Genomic DNA, 21,685 nt, shown 5'->3' with positions numbered 1-21,685 from the left:
CTATAGAGGCAAACAAATGTCACCATAAGGGGCAGAGATTCAGTCATTCATTCAAGGTCCACTCCACTGTCAATCAACTGTCACTAAGCTTTCACTCGGGTAAGAAAGATTTCCTTTTGTTTCTCCTACATGGATTATTCAACCTACATTAATAAAATATACCTGGTGATCAACTACAATTTATTGGGAACATCTGGATGTGTGTTGAGCTGTGGTACGACTATTATTGGTGAAATAATCTCTGCAATAATAATTAATAAAGGCTGGTTTAAAGTAATTCTTCCTGCCCCCTATGTATTAATGCTCATGGGTAGCCTAAATGGGTTCCATTCAGACCTTAACATTAAAGGTATAGCGGAGGATCTTTCCAAATTTTAGATAAGACCCGCCCTCTCCACTTTTTGAAAAGTTTGATTGATTCACCAGAATGATTGACAATTAGGAGGACCAATAGTTTAGACTACCCACCAGGAAGTAAAACATCCTCCGCTATACCTTTAAGTCTTTTACTGTTAAATGTCAACAAGATTCAACAAGACATTTTTACCTGGCTAATGGCCATAGCCAATGTTTAGATCTGTTTTGGTATTTATGCAAATTAGCACATACGTAATTAGATTATGCACCGTTTGCCCATGTTAACAAACAATTAAAAAAAACTTGTAATACATTTAATGTTTGTCTTGATGTAAGTAATCAACTTAGTAATTTTCATGGTGATATCTAAAGGTTAAATTCTTTACCCTATTCACGTGAGAAAAAGAATGAATAGGCGTATGAATAGGGTATATTTGGGTCTTTTTCTAAACTTTCCCCTAATGGGTTTCTTCTGGGCTTTTTTTTTTTTTTTCTTACTCAGGACATATTGAGGATACAAAATCAGTTGAATTTGCTTCTGTTGCAATTTGCAACATACCTCAAGAACATACTTCACAATGGGGTAAAATTTTTACCCCTGGGGGGCAAGAGGCGCCCAAAGGTTCCCACTGACTTACTATGGCGAAGGTCGGCCCATGAACACGTGTTTCTCCTACTATGGTAAATTGCATTTTTTATAGAACATAACTCTGGATCACAGTGTCATAAGCTGTGTCCCAATGTGAAGGCTGCATCCTTCGAAGGACTGAAGACTTCAAGGATGCAGCCTATGCGTCCTCCGAAGGACGCACCATGTAGCCTTCTTAGGATTTCCTAATTGCGCAACCAGGTGTTTCTGATCACCGCTCCTCAACGGTGCGAGAGGACAGCTGCCATCCTGATAATTCATTTGATATAGCCTAATTGAGTAAACAGCTATGGAGCCAGAATTGGCTATTGTCATTTTTATGTTTTATATTTTACTGGAGGACATGGTGAGGATGTTTCAGCCCCGGCGCTGCCGGATCATGTATTTTCGGTTTAGCCCGGTTTGAATATAAAACCTAATGAATATAAAAAAGTCCAGTATTTCTCGCGCTCGTCATCGGCAGCTGTCACGGTTGCCTGGCGACAAGAACAGTCCTTGTAGGCTAGACCGGTCCAAGCGCTTCAGATGCGCCCTTTGATATGGGACACAGCTGTAGTTAGCAACAATTTGTTAATATAGTGACAACAGACCTACATTTTGTTAGTTTAATTTTCGGAACTGCATATTTCATTAAATATTCACGTACAAATGTGAAGTAACCTACTGAAGTACCTTTTTTCCCTCACATATGATTTTACATTAAACTACACAAAAGTATATAATGTAACAACCTTGAAAATATTCAGAAGTAAAATGCAGTAGTAGCATCATATAAATACAAAACTATAATAAAAACCCTGACAAGGAGTTTTCCCCCCTGCAGAATACATACCTCTAGTTTTACTCTTGATTCTAAAAACTTATTAAAAGTACTTTTTTCAGAAATTACTCTTTTTGAAAAAGAAAAAAAAAACCTCAGTGACATGGCAGCCGTCGATTGAGTCAGCCCTGCAAACCCTTTGGTAGACAACTTAGTGGATAGTGGAAATAAGCACTCAAACACTCTGGAGAGCGTCCCAGATGATGTCCCACCAGCAGAGAGGACTTACCAGGGGCAGCCCATTCCAGTTCAGCAGCTCCAGGGTCTCCCTGCTCAGCTGAATAAAAGTAAAAAAAAAATTCTTATTTTATGTACTGTAAATGTTTGTTGATTTTGATATGTTTAACGTATGTTGTTAATAGTTGGAAAAAGTACTTTAAATGTAGCCCATGGAGCAAATGATTTTCATTTACCAATTTTATTTGAAAAAAGGTATACAAGAGTTTGTTTCATGTAGAAATTATGACTGTCAAAAAAATAAACAATGTCCAGAACAATTCATTCTCTTTTATTTACACATTTGAAGTTGCATAAAAATAATGTACCGATTTTTTCTTTCCTTTTAAAAAATAAAAGTGAAAAAAGTTCAACAAGAATTTGTAGAATTTTTTTAATATATTTTTCAATCATTTTCTCAAGAAGAGAAAACAGCTTGTCCATCCTCTTTTGAATCAGAGGCTCTCCTCGCCTCTGCCTTCGTGCTGGTGCTGCTGGTGCTGGCTCCTCCTCACCGTGGGCACCCACTGCTGAACTCGGCCCTGAGGACAAACCAGGGCCAAGTTTCAGCAGTGGGTTTCCCACTCACACCCTCACCTGTCCCAGGACACTTGCAATCCTAAGGGCAGAGCAAATTAACCATGGCTTGTTAACAACAACAGCACAATACATTTCAGCAAAGACGTGTGTATTAACTTTCTTACTTTCTACTATTTTTTTTCTCCTGAATTGCTCTAAAAAAGCTTAACACAGAGGGTTACACAATCTTAAGTGCATTGTTAACACTGCAAAATATGACACATCAAGACATGCATACAAAATACTTAAGAAATCATATTTCTATATACTCAAATTTGGTTAAAACCACATAGCTTTCATGACAGCACTACAAAAACACATACAAGTCAAACCCCATTGCCTTATCAACTGCTTTTCTTATTGTTGTGGGCTTTATAGGGTGAGTGATATTTCTTATAATACACAAGTGAGATAGACTAGTGCAAATATTACAAATAGGTCGTTAAACTAATATTAGCACAAGTTTTGCCTCAAACTACCTGACAAATGAAGCCACGCAATGGTGATGAAGGAGTTAAGATGAAGTTTATAATAAACTTTAACTCGGTTTCGCTAGCTATTTAAGTAAATGAAAACATAATACTTACATTTAAATGTGAATTTGCTGTCCACCACCGAACTCCAGTCTCAGCCGCCTTTAAAAATAAAATAAAAATGCTGTCGTCAACGGCGCGCAATGACTTATGGGGTAGAATAGAGTAGGATAGGCTGCTAAGTGTCCATTTATGTATCCTTACTTTTGAATCAGGGTAGCCTTCGTCGCGTCGCGATGACGCAACCGGCCTTCAAATACGGCCTTCGGAGGATGCAGAACTGAATTGGGACGTCCTTCGTCGCGCCGCTGTGACGCAATCGGCCTTCAAATGCGGCCAATCGCCCTTCAAACACGGCCTTCGGAGGATGCAGCCTTCACATTGGGACACAGCTATTGAGACAAAGGGGCAGGCTCATTTTACTCAGACAACCAATCAGTCTCTCAGGATCATTGTGAAGCTATCAAGCCACGCCCTAGCAACCATTTAGAGCACCTTAGCAACAAGTTCCATAGACTTCCATTGAAAGCGATAAAAGGGATATCTCCGGACTGAATTGTCATAGAAACAGGAGGGTGGTCTCTTTTGACTCAGGGCAGCAAACAGCCAATCATGAATCACCTAAGCACTTCCTGGCCACACCCTAGCAACCACTGTCGAGCAACCTAGCAACCAAAATCCAAAGAGGGATATCTTCCATTCTGAATGTCACAGAGGCATGGGAGTTGGTTTATATCATTCATAGTGACAAGATGCCTTTGCAGTTTCATCATTGGCAGCCACTTCCTAGCAACCAGAGTACCCAAGCAACCATTTTGCAAGACCTATATCTCTGCATCAGAACATCGTATAGAGATGGGGGTTAGCTCGATTGACTCATGCTAGCAAACAGGACTTCCAATATGCTACTCATGCTAGCTGTGAATAGCCACATGCTAATAGCGATTAGGTAAGTGCTAAATCATGCCAAGAAAATGCTAAGAACTCCAATAGTAACCATCTGTGACAACTACCAACCACCTAGTAACACCATAGCAACCACCCAGAATACCTTAGCAACCACCCAGAACACCCTAGCAACCACCTAGAAACTCCATAGCAACCACCCAAAATCCCCTAGCAAACGCCTATTAACACCATAGCAACCACCCAGAACACCTTAGCAACTGCCTAGCAATGCCCTAGCAACTACCCAGAATACCCTAGCATCCGCCTAGCAACACCATAGCAACCACCCAGAATACCCGAGCAACTGTCTAACAACACCATAGCAACCACCCAGAACACCCTAGCAATGCCCTAGCAACCACCTAGAAACACCATAGCAACCACCCAGAACACCTTAGCAACATCATAGCAACCACCCATAACACCCTAGCAATGCCCTAGCAAGCACCCAGAATACCCTAGCAACACCATAGCAACCACCCAGAACACCCTAGCAACCGCCTAGCAACCACCCAGATTACCCTAGTAACCACCTAGCAACCACCCAGAACCCCTTAGCAACCCACTAGAAACACTCTAGCAACCAATGCTGAATTTTGCCACTGCAAGCACCACTCACATTTTCTTCAGGAAATGTACATTCTAATTACTAGTCAAATTACAATTGTAGATATCTGCAGTTTAATTATGGATATCTCAAACAGATTTTTGACTAGGAAGACCTTTCTTTGGAGATATCTCCATTTAGCTTTGTGACTAGAATTTCAATGTAGATATCTGGAATTAACATTCTGACTCGTCAAAATTCCTTTATAGATACATGCATGCAAATACACATTTGCTAAGCCACACCTTAAATATTTTTTTTAACCAATTCTACCTTGGAAACTGTTGGCATCTGCCATTTTTTCAATTTTTTTTATAATAATGGTCCTGCGTCTTGGGGTCATTTTAAACTGCTTTATACAGTTGTAATTCAAAAGTATGGAAAATAAAAAGGCACGTGTAAAAGTGGCATGTAATATGCAGAGAAGAATCAAGAAGGTTTTTCTTCCTATTCTATATTTAAAGTAGGATAATGTTGAGATGTGCTTGCTGTGGATTAAATGTAGCCTTCATTCCCAAACAAACCCATTTAAAATCAGTAAGCATTTGTATAGGCCTCATGTCTGGTGCAACATTTGGTATAATAAAACTCTTTTTTTTTTTAACTGTTCAATGCACTGACGCTCGTCACTGAACACAGCAAAATATATCTTGTACAATACAATACAAAACAACACTCCCAACTTGTGGTTTATTACCGTTTGACACGAGTAACACTGCATCAACACAGAAAGCACAATTCATACATAACAATGTACTAATCAATGTCATTAATGCCACTGAAACTTCTATTAACTTGTAATCTTTTTAAAATCAGCCTTCAAATTTTTTCACTGGGTCTGCCTTGATTCTGATTTCTGAAGCTCTCTTGACCATCACATATTTATTTGTACTATTTTTCAAGCTTCTGGTGTATAGTTCCATTGTTCTTCACTCATGTCTTTTCAAAATATATAATAAATAAATTCAGACGAGCAGTTTACGGTTCTCTGTCTTTATTGAATATTTCACTCCAGTTGGTCCGTTTTGCAACATGATTTAATTAAAATAGCAGCACTATACACATACATACTGGAGAACTTTTACCACATGAAGGCATCCAGATATTATTTTGTAATCCCTGAAGTAAGTATCTCTCCTTGATAACAAAAGCAGTAAACCCGAATAAAGTGGCAAAACTCAAAAAATGTAAGGCAATCAGTTGTCTCAAATTTTTTAAGTTAAGAAATTTAAAGTTTAAGTAAGCAGAACTGGCAGATTTTTTGTACTTATACATTTTAATTGTTCTTAACTTGAAATGTTTGAGTACACTAGTTTATACATTTAACTTAAAACTTTCATGCAATCTCATTGTGGACAATTTGATTCGAATTCCTGCAAAATTTGCCCTAAAACGCCTAAAAAGGCATACCCAAAATAAATTGGATGCTGTTCTTGAACCATTTGGAGTATTGTAATAAGGATCCACTGGAGGCAAGTTGATAGATGAGAACCCATGTGCAGTTTGTTGTAACTAAAATAAAACATGAAACAAAAACATGACGTGGCATGAAAACAAAAACCGTGGCATGAACATGAAACTTGTACTACAGCAGAATTACATGAAACAATACTTGACAAAGACACATGGCAAACATGAGGGCTTAAATACACAGACTAATGACAAAACAAGGGACACCTGTGAACAATGATCAGACAATTAACCAATGACAAGACATGGCAGGATCACATGACAAACAGGGAATCACATGACAGACATGGAAACAAGACATGACACAGAAACATGACAAGAACAAACCCAAAACGTGACAGAATCCCCCCCTCTAAGGGCGTCTCCCGACGCCCAACAAAACCAAAACACAAGATAAGATCAGGAGGGTGGTGGAGTGGAGGAGGTCATGGGGGAGGGATGGTGGGCCAGGCCCGTGCAGGGGGACAGGACATGGGACGTGGCATGGCGTGGACGGGCCTGGGTCGTGGCATGGCATGGGCGGACCTGGGCCGTGGCAAGGCGTGGGCGTGGGCGGACCTGGGCCGTGGCAAGGCATGGGCGGACCTGGGCCGTGGCAAGGCGTGGGCGGACCTGGGCCGTGGCATGGCGTGGGCGGACCTGGGCCGTGGCATGGCGTGGGCGGACCTGGGCCGTGGCATGGCGTGGGCGGACCTGGGCCGTGGCATGGCGTGGGCGGACCTGGGCCGTGGCAAGGCGTGGGCGGATCCGGCAGTGCAGGAAGCCAGGGCGGATCCGGCAGTGCAGGAAGCCAGGGCGGATCCGGCAGTGCAGGAAGCCAGGGCGGATCCGGCAGTGCAGGAAGCCAGGGCGGATCCGGCAGTGCAGGAAGCCAGGGCGGATCCGGCAGTGCAGGAAGCCAGGGCGGATCCGGCAGTGCAGGAAGCCAGGGCGGATCCGGCAGTGCAGGAAGCCAGGGCGGATCCGGCAGTGCAGGAAGCCAGGGCGGATCCGGCTGTGCTGGAGGCCAGGGCGGATCCGGCTGTGCTGGAGGCCAAGGTGGACCAGACAGTTCAGGTGGCCAAGGTGGACCAGACAGTTCAGGTGGCCAAGGTGGACCAGACAGTTCAGGTGGCCAAGGTGGACCAGACAGTTCAGGTGGCCAAGGTGGACCAGACAGTTCAGGTGGCCAAGGTGGACCAGACAGTTCAGGTGGCCAAGGTGGACCAGACAGTTCAGGTGGCCAAGGTGGACCAGACAGTTCAGGTGGCCAAGGTGGACCAGACAGTTCAGGTGACCATGGCGGCGCGGCCTCCATGGTCCTATCAAGGACCCTACTGTCCCCCCCCCAAAATTTTCTTGGGGACAGCTATGGGGTTATGGGCTGGAACAGACAACGACTCCAGAACAGAAATGACGTGAAAAGTCTCAGCAGTCGTGACGTGAACAGGATCTAGCTCGGCAGACGTGACGTGAACAGGCTCTGGCTCGGCAGACGTGACGTGACGTGAACAGGCTCTGGCTCGGCAGACGTGACGTGAACAGGCTCTGGCTCGGCAGACGTGACGTGAACAGGCTCTGGCCCGGCAGACGTGACGTGAACAGGCTCTGGCCCGGCAGACGTGACGTGAACAGGCTCTGGCCCGGCAGACGTGACGTGAACTTCAAATGTGTGCACCGACCACACACACCATATGGCTGTGGCCATAATTGTTAGTGTAGCCATAACTGAGGGCTCAGGTTCAGGCGTGGCGGCCATCTTGTCAGGAGACACAGGCTCGGTGGCGGCCATCTTGTCAGGAGACACAGGCTCGGCGGCGGCCATCTTGTCAGGAGACACAGGCTCGGTGGCTGCCATCTTGTCAGAGACACCGGCTCGGACTTGGCAGGCGTGACGTGAAGAGATTCAGGCTTGGCAGACATGACATGAAGAGATTCAGGCTTGGCAGACATGACGTGAAGAGATTCAGGCTTGGCAGACATGACGTGAAGAGATTCAGGCTTGGCAGACATGACGTGAAGAGATTCAGGCTTGGCAGACATGACGTGAAGAGTTTCAGGCTTGGCAGACATGACATGAAGAGATTCAGGCTTGGCAGGCTTGGCAGACATGACGTGAAGTGGCTCAGGCTTGGCAGGCATGACGTGAAGTGGCTCAGGCTTGGCAGGCATGACGTGAAGTGGCTCAGGCTTGGCAGATACTGTGGGTTTGTGGGGCTTCTCCTCAAAACCCACAGTAAATGAGGAACCACTCAATAATAGGGCATAGTCAATATATTGGGCCAAGGACCAGTGGATTTTTCCCCCAGGAAGCTGGGAGCGAATGGGCTCATTCAAATTCACCCTAAATATGTCCTTGAGGGCCACGTCATTGAAATCCAACTGGTGCGAGAGTTCACAAAATTCTGCCACATACGTTTCCAGGGGAAGATTCCCCTGGCGTAGGTTTAAGAGGGCAACCGCTGGGTTCATTGTAGGGGGTCAAGTATTCTGTAATAAGGATCCACTCGAGGCAAGTTGATAGATGAGAACCCATGTGCAGTTTGTTGTAACTAAAATAAAACATGAAACAAAAACATGACGTGGCATGAAAACAAAAACCGTGCCATGAACATGAAACTTGTACTACAGCAGAATTACATGAAACAATACTTGACAAAGACACATGGCAAACATGAGGGCTTAAATACACAGACTAATGACAAAACAAGGGACACCTGTGAACAATGATCAGACAATTAACCAATGACAAGACATGGCAGGATCACATGACAAACAGGGAATCACATGACAGACATGGAAACAAGACATGACACAGAAACATGACAAGAACAAACCCAAAACGTGAAAAGTATATGCATGGTTTTGGTCTCTTTCGAAAGGGGACACTTTGAGGTTTGTTCCTAAACTGTCAGAATCACTGTAAGTCTTACTGGTATTGAGTACTTTGAACACACACAAAAAAATATATTATGTGGATATTTCCGCCAACATTTTCTTTTGTAAACAGATGCCTGCAGATAAATATAGCTGGGAGGTATTAGCTGGAAAACACAGTGGGATCACAGCATGAAGCCTTACCAAGCCCAATTTAAAAGTTGATAACAATACCTTAGATCAGTGGTTCCCAACCTTTTTTTGTCTGACACCCCCTTTTTCCCAAGAAAATATTTGAGGGCCCCCCTTCCCATTTAATGATATTTTCGCTCTTGTAAGCTTGCAGCAAGGATTACAAAATGTTGTTTTCAAACAAACGGTATGTTTACTATAACCAGATATGTTTATGCACAAATAATAGCCTATAATATTGAAAATACAATAACAAAAACCCTTTGTAGGCCCTTTGTAATTTAAAAATGTAAGCCTAGGAGTAGCCTATAAATTTGCCCTATTTTAAATGCAATAAAAATATCAGTGTTCACACTTCAGTATTCATATCAGTATTCACGCAGACACCAGAGGACACCAAGAGGCGGACAACAGAATGACTTCTAAAGGTAAGTTTTTATTAATTTAAAAGAATAAAAACAGTGCTGAGAATGTTCGTGGCTGGACCCCGGTTTGGGAAGAGGAGCTGGGGGAGGGATATTCCTCTTCTCTGACTCGTGGGTGGGACAATGGCTTCTTCTCGTCTTTTCGACTCGTCAGAAAGGTGCTTGCAGGACAGACAGTAATTTCTTCTCGTTCCTTCAACTCGTCAGAATGTGCTTGTAGGATGGACAGAGGCTTCTGCTCGCCTTCAGATTTCCCCACGGACAGAACAGGTAAGTATTCGGCTCGTGGAGTTGTTCTTAGGACAGCCGATCGAATGAACAGCAGCTTCCCCACCTCTTCTGAGGGACAGACAGTGACGGTGCTCAGACTCGGCTTGTGGACGTGTTCATAGAACAGCCGATCGAATGACAGCAGCTTCCTCACCTCTTCTCTTCTGAGGGACAGACAGTAACGGTGCTTAGACTCGGCTTACGGACGTGTTCATGGAACAGCCGATCGAATGACAGCAGCTTCCTCACCTCTTCTGAGGGACAGACAGTGACGGTGCTCAGACTCGGCTTGTGGACGTGTTCATAGAACAGCCGATCGAATGACAGCAGCTTCCTCACCTCTTCTGAGGGACAGACAGTGACGGTGCTCAGACTCGGCTTGTGGACGTGTTCATAGAACAGCCGATCGAATGACAGCAGCTTCCTCACCTCTTCTGAGGGACAGACAGTGACGGTGCTCAGACTCGGCTTGTGGACGTGTTCATAGAACAGCCGATCGAATGACAGCAGCTTCCTCACCTCTTCTGAGGGACAGACAGTGACGGTGCTCAGACTCGGCTTGTGGACGTGTTCATAGAACAGCCGATCGAATGACAGCAGCTTCCTCACCTCTTCTGAGGGACAGACAGTGACGGTGCTCAGACTCGGCTTGTGGACGTGTTCATAGAACAGCCGATCGAATGACAGCAGCTTCCTCACCTCTTCTGAGGGACAGACAGTGACGGTGCTCAGACTCGGCTTGTGGACGTGTTCATAGAACAGCCGATCGAATAACAGCAGCTTCCTCACCTCTCTTCTGAGGGACAGACAGTGACGGTGCGACCCGGCTTGTGGACGTGTTCATAGAACAGCCGATCGAATGACAGCAGCTTCCTCACCTCTTCTGAGGGACAGACAGTGACGGTGCGACCCGGCTTGTGGACGTGTTCATGGAACAGTCGATCGAATGACAGCAGCTTCCTCACCTCTTCTGAGGGACAGACAGTGACGGTAGATCAGGCAATAACAAGTGAGACAGGACTGTGGTAATTTACCCGCCTTTGCTCTCGTTCCGTGCGTAACAGAGCGGCGTCGTTGGGAGAGTTCGTGAGACTGGGCTTTCGTGGACGTGAGAGAGAGTGCTCGTGAAGTGTGGTACTCGGGGTACGTTGAGCTCTTTCCCTCCACACCGTACACTCAAGTGGGAACCTGGACACAGCTTTAGACAGATCAATTTGAAGGAATCTTCACAGTCATAAGTCAATATTCATCCCTCAAAGTTTCAGAAGAACGCAGTCGTTTGATCTCACCACACTTGTGCATAAATCACTCTTGTAAATCTTCACACGTGTGCACTTCACTCTTTCAGACACTGCAAACTCACTTCATCTCCACAGTGATTAATCGACTCGTTTCTCCTCTCTCTGTAGGGTGGATGACTCGAGAAATAATGATTTCAGAAGATCAGCATGAACACATCAGCGATCCTCCCAGCTGTTCCAGTTACTCCGCTTCGTTCTGTCAACAAGATCACACACACTGCCCGCAACAAAGGTTAGTTGCACACTGGTGAATGGTCGATCTTCAAATGTGATTTTCTCAACAGGTAATCAACAGAAAGGTGCACTTAACTTTTCCCCGGTGAGTCACTCAATATCCTGCAGTGGTTTCCTCTTTCACTTCTGCCAGTCACTCCCTTTTTTTCTTCTGTATAATCTTCTCACTTACTTCATTGCGTTGCTGTTCGTGTTTTCCTCGGAAAAACTCACTAAATGAGCATGCCTCGGGGAATCTCACAGTAGAACCCCGATCTGGCATTAAACCTTCAGCCTTCTTATTTCCCCGCCGCTGTCAGAACACACACTGCTGCCTGCCCATCTCTCACACTTCTTCTTCTTCTTCTTCTGGTGTTTAATGGCGGATTGGTAGACCAACATAAATGGTGCATTTCCGCCACCTACTGATCTGGAGTGTGGAGTGTACTTGGCTTTGGAAGAAATGAAATGAAATAAAAAAATAAATAAAAAATAAAATAAAATAAATAAATAAAAAATAAATTCTATTTATTATTCCTGTTTTATTTAGATATTTAATTAGTAATTCATGAATTCTTGATTGTCTTGTCCCATTTCCTAACAATACTTTTATTGAAATTGTATCCATCTCTCACACTGCTCAAACACTCCCTTTTTATGCTCCTTTTCCTGAGCACGTGCTTCAATGAAGCGCAGCTGATTTACTTCAGCTGGCGCTCGTTATGGCCAACACTCAACAGAGCCAGATTTAGGACCAATGAGGAATTTTTTTGGATTTGCCAGGTTTTCACCCGGTGACATTTATCTAAGTTTATGTCTAGGTGCTTCCCAAAAAAACTGCATGTACTGCATGGTACGGTACGGCTCGGTTTGGTACGGCACGCTTTGGCGCTTTTCCACTGCATGGTATGGTACGGCTTGGTTCGGTACGGCTCACTTATGGCGCATTTCCACTGCATGGTACGGTACGGCTCGCTTCGGCTCGCTTTAAATGGTACCACCTCTGTTGAGGTTCCAAGCGTACCGTACCGATACTAAAATGTGACGTGAAAACACTGCAGATCACTGATTGGTCAGACAGAATCGTCACTACCAACGTCATTGTATTTGCGACACGAGACACTAAACCCGCTAGATTTAAATAGCCAGTAGACAACAGCCAACGCTGTAGCACCTGTTTTTAAATTATTTGCTTGAAAAAAGAAGTAAAAAACTTCAAAAAAAGAAATGGCTTTTTTTTCATATTAGTCTTTTATACACACATATATATATATATATATCAAATTATTTACAAATTTATGATTAGGTTTTTCTTTGGTTATTGAACCTCTCTAGGAAGGTGAAGGATGGAGCTCCTCTCTTGATGTCCATCATATGGCTTTCTGCTGACTAACTCCCAGTCTTCGTCCAGTTCAATGTCAGATGATTGTCTGTGATATAAAAAAAGCAAAGAAAGAAATAATTTACATCTTTTATATATTCAACTATTTTATACAGAAATGCACGCACTCGAACAACCAGGCATATTCACAAACACACACACACACACACACACACACACACACACGTGGACGGACGGACACACATAAACATATAAACCCGTGGATAAAGACACATAGGGACACAAACATTTACACCTCATAACAGCTCAAGAGCGCTCATAACACCAAACACACATATGCTCGTGGAAGAGCAAACACTCAACAGAAGTTAGCATGAGCATCTCAAAACACAAACGCATCAGTATACTCAGTATACAAGTAAAATATGTTATATAATATAATAAAACACTTACTTGTCGAGAGTGATGTCTCCCCATCCAAAAAGCATATCTCCAAGAGTCACTATGCCATTTGCTACACTATATGCCGCGTTTACGCAGTAATGCGCACGGACACGCTGGTCACCATGAAACTTTGCGAACCGTCTTCTGTTGTCTTGATTCCTCCCACTAAAACTGCATATCAATGTTTTCAGGAGATCATTGGCTATCAGATAAGCCAGTCATTTGCGAACTCTGATCCAACTGGAGCAGCCAACTGTCCCTCAAAGTGAAGGAGGGACCATCCCCCATACTGCGCGCTGGCTGGCTAAAACTACCTGGAAACCCCTCTTTCACTCCCCGATTCGTTCATATCAGCAGTCACTCAAACGTTCAGGGGTCAGCGGCCATTTTGACGTCAAAATATCTGTAATATTTACATGTGAGGTGTAGTTTTACCACAGAATGCATCGAAGTTGTGACAGCTCTGTCGGCTAACTTGAAATGCTACTACTACATTATGTCAAGTCAAGTCAAGTCAAGTTTATTTGTATAGTGCTTTTCACAATACAGATTGTATCAAAGCAGCTTCACAGTATTAAATTAAAATAATACAACAAAGTTTATTATGTGGATGTTTATTGATATATAAATGTGTTATGGACTAAATACTTAGCTGAATTGGATTGTATGGAGCCTTTACAGTGTAACTAAACCATTGTTGTTGGAATGTAATGGATCAGTGGACTAACAGGAGGCTTCATAGGTGAGTTTCTTCCGTTTTGTTGTTGTTTATTTTGTTGCAGGTGGTCTGACAAAGACACCGATTGTACCCGCTGTGTGGATTGTATCCTAAAATGGTTTACATCGTTTGAATCACAAGAATCTCAGCTCTCCAAAGATATGTAACATGTTTAATTTGTTTAGTTTTTTTGAGTTTTGTCTCTCAAGAAGTTAAACCTCTTAAACACCCAATGGCCCGCGGGCGGGTCGTCGGAACACTAACAAGCTAGTTTGCTAACATACTAGTTTGTAGACATGTTAACAATAGTATGTTATACAGTAGCACTTACTGTATGAGTGCAGCAATATAAAGGTTCCCTTTCGAGAACGGTTCAATCTTTTTGCGTTGCAAACGCTATGGGAAAACTCCTTTTCTCGAGAATATTGAAGCCTTTATTTTAAAACGCCGTGCAGCTGCACAGCGAGCACATCATAGCTGGCTGAAGCATGCTGATTGGCTGTGTTGCGCCAACTGCGCAAAACAATGGCGATTCAGCAAGGACACATAGTTATAGTTATTTGGAAACAGTGACGTCAGACTTAACAAGCTTAACAAAACTTAACAAGTTCAGTGAAGATGCACATTTTTAATTAGGGTAGTCAAAATGTTAATGTCATTTTATTTTTATTTTTTTACATTGATTTATTACATGGAACATATGTTTCCATTAAATTTGTTGAGATGTCTTTTCATGTGTAGCCTATTTTATATGCATGGTTGATTATTCATGTTGCTTATGTATTATACTATTTTTTTGTGTGTATTCTATTTATTGATTAATCTATTACTAGCTTTTTTTCCCCCCAAGTGCTTAGTTACTGTATTATTATAAAGTGTTATGGTAAAATCTACTTGATTGTGGTTTAGTGCAAAATCTCTTTTTGGTTTTCTTTTAAATATTCTAATCCATTAAAGGTGAGACAGGAGTGATTATCAGTGGGTTTGAGTTTTTACCTTCATCATTAAACCCTGGGCTGAAATATGGATAGAGTTTGTCAGTGAAAGTCTGACCAGTGAAAGAGTAGATATGAGATCTGGACTCCACGTCATAAAAAGAGACCAGACCCTCCTCATAATCCACAAACACGCCAACCTTCTCAGGTTTCACTCTCAGAGATAAAGAGACAGATGGACTTTCACAAGCTTTATATTGATTCTCGTTCCTCAGAACCACAGTCCAGACTCCATCCTCAGGACTCAGAGTGATCGTCTTCTTCTTCCTGTTAATGGATTCTCTGGCCACTCCTAAATCCCACTCAGTCTTTCCCTTCACCTGCACCTCATAGTAAAATCTCCCTGAACTGAATCCCTGCTTTGCCAGAACACACAAAAACTCATCAAATCTCTTTGGGTTTTCTGGGACGTCCTGCTCAATGTCTCCTTCACTGACTTGTTTTCCATCATCAGACAGGATGAGATATGGATCTGCTGTTTCAGGATCCAGAGTCACATCCACTGAGAGAGATCAGACATTATCAATCAACTTCAGAACAAACATTTTCATGTGTACAGTATATAATACAGATTATAAACAATGTAGTGTATTGAAGAAAATGGTGTCAGTCACACTGTACCTGCAAACTTCTGCACAAACTTCAACCCTGTGGACACAGATGACAATATAATGATGAATTATTTATAGCAATAGTTTGAGTTTAACAGTGAGTTTTATTTAGAGACACCGTTGTTAGTTCCCAGCATGCTTTGCACATGGCTGGGAATGGAGAGTAAATATTGAAATGAAGTGTTATTTTATGTGTTTTTGAGTGAAGGGAAACATTATTGTGAGAATACACACATGCGCTGGGTGAATACGGGCAGGACAACATATGGACAAGAATAGTTCCGGCTAACGGGGGAACCATGAGTGAAAAGGGAGGTCTCTGAAGTGCTGTTAACACCAGAGATAGGTCCCAAGAGGGTATGGAAGAGATGCGAGGAGGTTTCAACCTCCTTGCTCCCTTAAGGAACCTGACGACCAGATCGTGCTTCCCCAGGGATTTCTCACCAACTGCATCGTGATGTGCGGCAATAGAGGCAACATACACTTTGAGGGTGGAGGGAGACAGCCCTCGCTCCAACCCCTCTTGCAAGAAAGAAAGCACCGATCCGACCGAACAAACTCAGGGGTTTTCTCCGTGAGAAGAACACCAATCGACGAACAGGTTCCACCTCGATGCATAAGCCAGTCTCGTGGAGGGGGCTCTAGCAGAGGTGATAGTGTCTACGACAGCTTGTGGTAGACCCCTCAGAACCTCCACTTCCCGTCCAGGGACCAGACCTGGAGTCTCCACAGGTCTGGACATGGGTGCCAAATGATGCCCTGCCCCTGAGAGAGAAGGTCCTCCCTCAGGGGGATGGGCCAGGGAGGGGCTGAAGAGAGGAGTATGAGTTCGGAGAATCAGGTCCTGTTGGGCCAATAAGGGGCAACTAGCCAGACCTGCTCCTCTTCCTCCCTGACTCGGCACAGTAACTGTGGAATTAGGCTCACCGGGGGAAACGCTTACTTGCGTAGACCCGTCGGCCAGCTGTGTGCCAGTGCATCCACACCGAGAGAGTCCTTGGTTAGTGAATAAAACAACTGGCAGTGGGTCGTTTCTGGAGAGGCAAACAGGTCTACCTGTGCGGCTCCGAAACGATCCCAGATCAGTTGAACCGACTGGGGGTGGAGTCGCCATTCCGTAGGCTTTATTTGCTGTCGTGAGAGCCTGTCGGCGGCACGATTGAGCAGACCTGGAATATAAATGGCACGAAGCGACCTCAGATGCTTCTGACTCCGCCAAAGGAGGAGACGGGCGAGTTGTGTCAGATGACGTGAACGTACCACCTTGCTTGTTGATGTACGACACGGTCGTGGTATTGTCCGACTCGAGGCAATTGATGTGCCAATGCAGCTGAGGACCTGTCCAGTGTCCTGTTACTGCATACCCATCGTGCATGGCCCCCCAACCTGTCTTGGAGGCATCTGTGAACACCACCGCATGCCTGGATGCTTGTATCATGGACACACCGGACCGGAGAAACACAGCGTCTGACCAAGGTTGGAAGGTTTTCCGGCAAGTTCGAGAAATCACAACCGGGAACCTGCCGTCTTTCCGCGCCCTCCATGGGACCCGGCCAAGAAGCCAATGCTGAAGTGGTCTCATATGTAACAACCCCAGCGGCGTGACTGCTGCTGCGGAAGCCATATGCCCCAGGAGCCTCTGAAAGTATTTCAGTGGAACCACCTTCCTGCTCTTGAACGTATCCAAGCAGTTCAGCATCGACTGGGCATGATCCTCCGTTAGACGTGCCGTCTGTTTGACCGAGTCCAACTCCATACCGAGAAAAGAGATGCTCTGCCTGGGGGTGAGCTTGCTCTTTTCCCAGTTGACCTGAAGACCCAATAGACTGATATGCTGGAGCAGCAAGTCTCTGTGTTCGTACAACTGTTCCCGTGACTGAGCCAGTATCAGCCAGTCGTCGAGGTAGTTGAGGAAGTTCTCAAGGGAGAAATGGCCGCCTCCGCGAGCTTCGTAAAGACGCGGGGGGACAGAGACAGTCCAAAGGGTAGGACTTTGTACTGATACGCCCGACCCTCGAACGCGAACCTCAGGAATGGCCTGTGTCGTGGCAGGATGGAGACGTGAAAGTACGCGTCCTTCAGGTCTACCACTGCAAACCAATCTCCTGGACGGACACATCTGCATATGTCCTTGAGTACTATCATCTTGAACGGGAGCTTGTAAAAGGCCCGATTCAAGATGCGTAGGTCCAAGATTGGTCTTAATCCACCTCCTTTCTTTGGCACAATGAAGTAAGGGCTGTAAAACCCTCGCTTCATGTCGGCTACAGACACCGGTTCTATTGCATCCTTCACCAGTAGGACAGCAATTTCCGCACGCAAGATTGGGGCAGATCTGCTCTTCACAACCGTGGAGCAAACGCCAGCGAATCTGGGTGGGTGCCGGTGGAACTGAATCGTGTAGCCGCGTGCAATGGTGCTCAGGAGCCAGCTGGATGGTCTGCAGAGGTCTTTCCAGGCTTGCAGAAACCGTACCAGGGGGGCTCGTGGCACCACTGATGTACCAGGAGGAGGGCAGCGAAGTGGAGGGCAGGGACCCAACCCGGAGGGCCCTAAGGCGGTCCGGAGGGGGGTCTGTGTACGTATCACACGAACCTGCCTCCACTTGGTGGCATTGATTACGGGAGGAGGCAAACCTGGGTCCTTGAACCGTACTCGTCTGCCAACTGGCGACACAAGAGGGGATTGAGGCAGGCCAGACTGATCTGGGGTGTCTGATAATCTGAACCTCTTGAAACCCAGGGTTGAGAATTTCTGTCCCTTTGGCGATTCGGAAACCACTGTACTCCGGAGAGACAATGGTGGAACAACAACCACCAGAGAAACTTTCGTCCCCAACCCTGGGTGGCCTGTATCAGGGACGCTTACTCTTGCCTCCTGGACTGGAAAGATCTGACACAGGCTGGGCAGCCTGCCTACGGCTAGCTCTATGCTGAGGCCCGAGCTGTGGCGGGGGCCTAACAGGCTGAGCTGCCTTAGGGGGGCGCCCTCGGCGACCTGCTGGTGCAGTGACTGCTAGCGGCGATGGGGTGAGAGGCTCAGCAGGCCGTCGCGGCAGGGTGTGTCGGGCTTCCTCCACCTGCGACTGAGCTACAGAAGGCTGTTGGGCACCAAGGCCAAGGCGTGCATAGAGGCGACGGCTTGCCCACAGGCTCCATAAACCGCGCCTGACAAAGCAGACAGCGACTCCAGAGTTGGATGTAGCGGCCGCCAGACACAGGTGTGCCAGAACAGACCGCTCCACCGGAGGGATCGCCGTATAACCACTCGTCGTGCCGCACTCAAGAGTAGCGAGGGGGGAGGAGCCATCCTGGTCACTTAAAGCAGTAAAGGGTGCCTTCCATGATCTGGTTAGCTCCCCATGCATCTCGGGAAAGAAAGGTACTGGAGCGGTGGGCAGAGGCCGACCCGCTCCAAGAAACCAATCATCCAGCCGAGACTGAGCGGGCCCGGGCGGAGAATTGCACTCGAGTCCGACAGCCTCGGCGGCCCATTTCAGCATAGCTGACGACTGTGGATCTGACTCAGGCCATGCTGTACAACCCAGGGGGGACAGCACGGGGGAATCGTCCCCGACAGTATACAGCTCGCCCTCGAATGCAGTGGTCGGCATCCTATCCCACACGCTGCCATCGTATTTACAGCGTTCTCTGGATGGATGTGCGTGTTGCAGGCAAAAGCGGTGCCGACGACGAGGGAGACGTGCAGGTGCTCACGTGAAGCAGAGATTCTTGCGGAGGTCTTGTGCTGTTGTGCAGTTTGCAACAGTTGACGGTATCATGGATCGTGCTGCGGATCTTCGGGGTTGGCGATGTTCTCATTTGTTGCCAGTGTATCCGGATGGAGGTTCGTCAGCGCTGAGGTTTTATCAGGATGCAAAGTTTTCATCACATGTCAGAGGTGCAGATTTGAGCAACTTGATCGGTCTTAAGACGGTAAAGTCGGGCCTCATTACAGTGGCCCCCATGGTTGTACAGACTTCACAGATGTCGCTTGTAAATGCGCGCTCGATTTCAAACAAGACATTCATCTTAAATGATTTTATATTGCATAATGTCTTGGACTTCCTATTTATTACAGAGACATGGATAAATCGGGATGAGTGCAGTCCTTGCGAGGAAATTTGTCCATCTGACTATATGTTAATTAATACCCCGAGACTGATGGGTCGTGGTGGGGGTTTAGCTACTGTTTGTAAGCAACAGTATAAATGTCACCGTTTATCGACCGCATGTTACTCGAGCTTTGAGGTTCAGTTATTAAGACTTGAGTTTTATAAGTCTGTTTTGGGAGTAGTTGTTTATCGACCTCCAAAGTATAGCCAAGTTTTTATTCAGGAATTTTCTGAGTTCTTATCCACTATTTTTATAGTTCTTATCCAGGACCAGCGGGCAGCATACTAGAGGCACGCAGCAGCTCACAAGTGGTTTTCTCTAGAAAACCCTGTTCTCCTGTTATTTCAGTGTTGTATTTTAGTCAAGGTAAGCCCATCTTCGATTCTCTTGTTATTTCCTAATTTTAACTTCACATAATTCTGTACTTCAGTTAGACGCATTGGCACTTTAGACAAATAGCCGCGAGTGAAAATTTAAATGTTTATAGTAGGGATGTCCCGATACCACTTTTTGCAGAACGAGTCCGATACCGATACTGTAATTTTTGGTACTCGCCGATACCGATACCGTAACCGATACCTGAATTTTCACTGCATTTGTAATTTTTAAATGTATTAGTAGATAAACCAAAAGATTATAAATCATATTAGTTGGCTTAATTTGTTCATCAAATATATATATTTCTTTCAGTTATTTTCATGCTTAATTAAGCCTGCTAAAATGCATTGTGAGCTTCTGTAAGCCTACTGTCACTGTTCATTCTATTGCTCTATCATATTTCATCTTTCATTTAATAGCACAGCACATATTTAGAGCTGCTTCAGCAGGGCTCAGTGCTGAGGACTGGGTCAGCGGTTCAAATGTTTGTCAAAACCAGTGAAATATCAATTATTTAATCCAATTTTGATACTACAACAAAAACTAGCAGCCTAATTAATGTGAATTTAAAACAAGTAAGCAGTCAGTAACAAAATAAAAACAAACAATCGAATTACAAATAGGACAAATATATACAATATAGAACAAAGAAAGGCTACAAATGAAATAAACAGTGTTTTTAGAGTTTTTCGGGTATCTAACAGTACAGAAATTTGAATAAAGTAATCAAATGTGAAAAAAGCATATTCATTACTGTATGAATTATATATAGATGGATATTTTCTAAAGTTGAAAAGGGTAGCCTATTTAGTCAAGAGCAGTGAGTATTTATTTCTCCTTTGTTTGATTAGCATTAAAACACAGAAGCAGGTTTATCAAACTGCTGCCCCTTTAAGACCGAACGCACAGACCGCACTTGAACATGCTACGTTCATTTGAGATATAACCGACTTTGTTTACTATAGGATACTCACCAAGACGGGCGTTATTACATTGTGTGTGAATTCGTCCGTACAAGCGCAAGACGTGAAAGACAATTTAATTCAGTATTCGCGCTGAGACGCTGGTTTGTGGGGCGCGCGCTTCGGATGTTTGCGTTCATGAAACTTCTTAACCTGCACACGTCCTGTAATAACGTAGGGAACCACTCGTTATACTTCAGTCAGGTAACAGTTCATGTTTTACTTTACTTAGGCTACATATACGATTTAGTTTTCATCCAAATAACATGTGCTGAGTGAACGATCAGCAATCAAGAGCATTCAACAGAAGTGCTCTCGCTCTCTCTCTGTCTCTCTCTCGTCAGTTAACGTTAATAATAAGCTAAAGCTACATGCCTCGTTTAATTTCGTTGCCATTGACATCCGACTGAACAAACTTTCCACGGATGTCTCGTCTGTTTAAACTAAGGCATGTGCTCGACCAGCTCGCGCGTCTATGCCTCAGTTCACCTCGACAAAGCACTCGCGGCGGCCAGTTTCGTTTCGCAAAATGGACGTGGTATCGGTGCGTGGTATCGGCGAATTTTTATGAGTACGAGTACGAGTATTTGAGGACAGTATCGGCCCGATCCCCGATGCCAGTATCGGTATCGGGCCATCCCTAGTTTATAGCAATCTAATTTGCACCGTAAGCCCTTGCTCCTA

At 44.9% G+C, this 21,685-nt stretch overlaps 3 protein-coding genes and 1 long non-coding RNA gene across 10 annotated transcripts in view; all 4 read right to left on the bottom strand.

The window, feature by feature from the left end:
- Window positions 1–7,053, bottom strand: part of LOC309481012 — a 45,427-nt gene extending 38,374 nt beyond the window's left edge. Inside the window, exons 1-3 of one of the 2 annotated variants that reach the window (XR_014199835.1) lie at window positions 6,765–7,053; window positions 4,974–6,704; window positions 4,923–4,943 (exon numbers count right to left, since the gene is read on the bottom strand). This is a non-coding gene — a long non-coding RNA (uncharacterized lncRNA). Of the gene's footprint in view, window positions 1–4,922; window positions 4,944–4,973 lie in introns of both variants that reach the window. The other variant, XR_014199834.1, reaches the window with a different exon arrangement.
- A 3,019-nt stretch (window positions 7,054–10,072) lies between these two features.
- Window positions 10,073–11,224, bottom strand: LOC309480261 (uncharacterized protein; the record flags this gene model as incomplete). The annotated part of the gene is made up of 3 exons (XM_082144672.1): window positions 10,073–10,626; window positions 10,888–11,097; window positions 11,212–11,224. The coding sequence occupies 3 exons, from the start codon at window positions 11,222–11,224 to the stop codon at window positions 10,073–10,075; spliced, it is 777 nt and encodes a 258-aa protein (XP_082000798.1).
- Window positions 11,225–14,784: 3,560 nt separating this feature from the next.
- LOC309480260 (uncharacterized protein) overlaps window positions 14,785–21,685 on the bottom strand; it is a 104,817-nt gene continuing 97,916 nt past the window's right edge. The window contains exon 16 of the mRNA XM_082144671.1: window positions 14,785–14,864. The gene's annotated coding sequence lies outside the window, so the exon portion shown is untranslated. The remainder of the gene's footprint in view (window positions 14,865–21,685) is intronic.
- LOC309480902 (E3 ubiquitin-protein ligase TRIM39-like) overlaps window positions 14,785–21,685 on the bottom strand; it is a 76,364-nt gene continuing 69,463 nt past the window's right edge. For all 6 annotated transcript variants that reach the window (XM_082145614.1, XM_082145616.1, XM_082145613.1 and 3 more), the window contains 2 exons: window positions 15,557–15,583; window positions 14,785–15,437 (listed from right to left, as the gene is read on the bottom strand). In XM_082145614.1, the coding sequence (XP_082001740.1) occupies window positions 14,884–15,437; window positions 15,557–15,583 (581 nt within the window). In that variant the 3' untranslated portion in view covers window positions 14,785–14,883. The remainder of the gene's footprint in view (window positions 15,438–15,556; window positions 15,584–21,685) is intronic.

This window comes from Leuciscus leuciscus, assembly GCF_965113295.1.
Source record: "Leuciscus leuciscus genome assembly, chromosome: 18".
In the NCBI taxonomy this organism is placed as follows: Eukaryota; Metazoa; Chordata; class Actinopteri; order Cypriniformes; family Leuciscidae; genus Leuciscus; species Leuciscus leuciscus.
The sequence above is the reverse complement of the archived record's forward strand: the minus strand, read 5'-3'. Positions and strand labels throughout refer to the sequence as shown.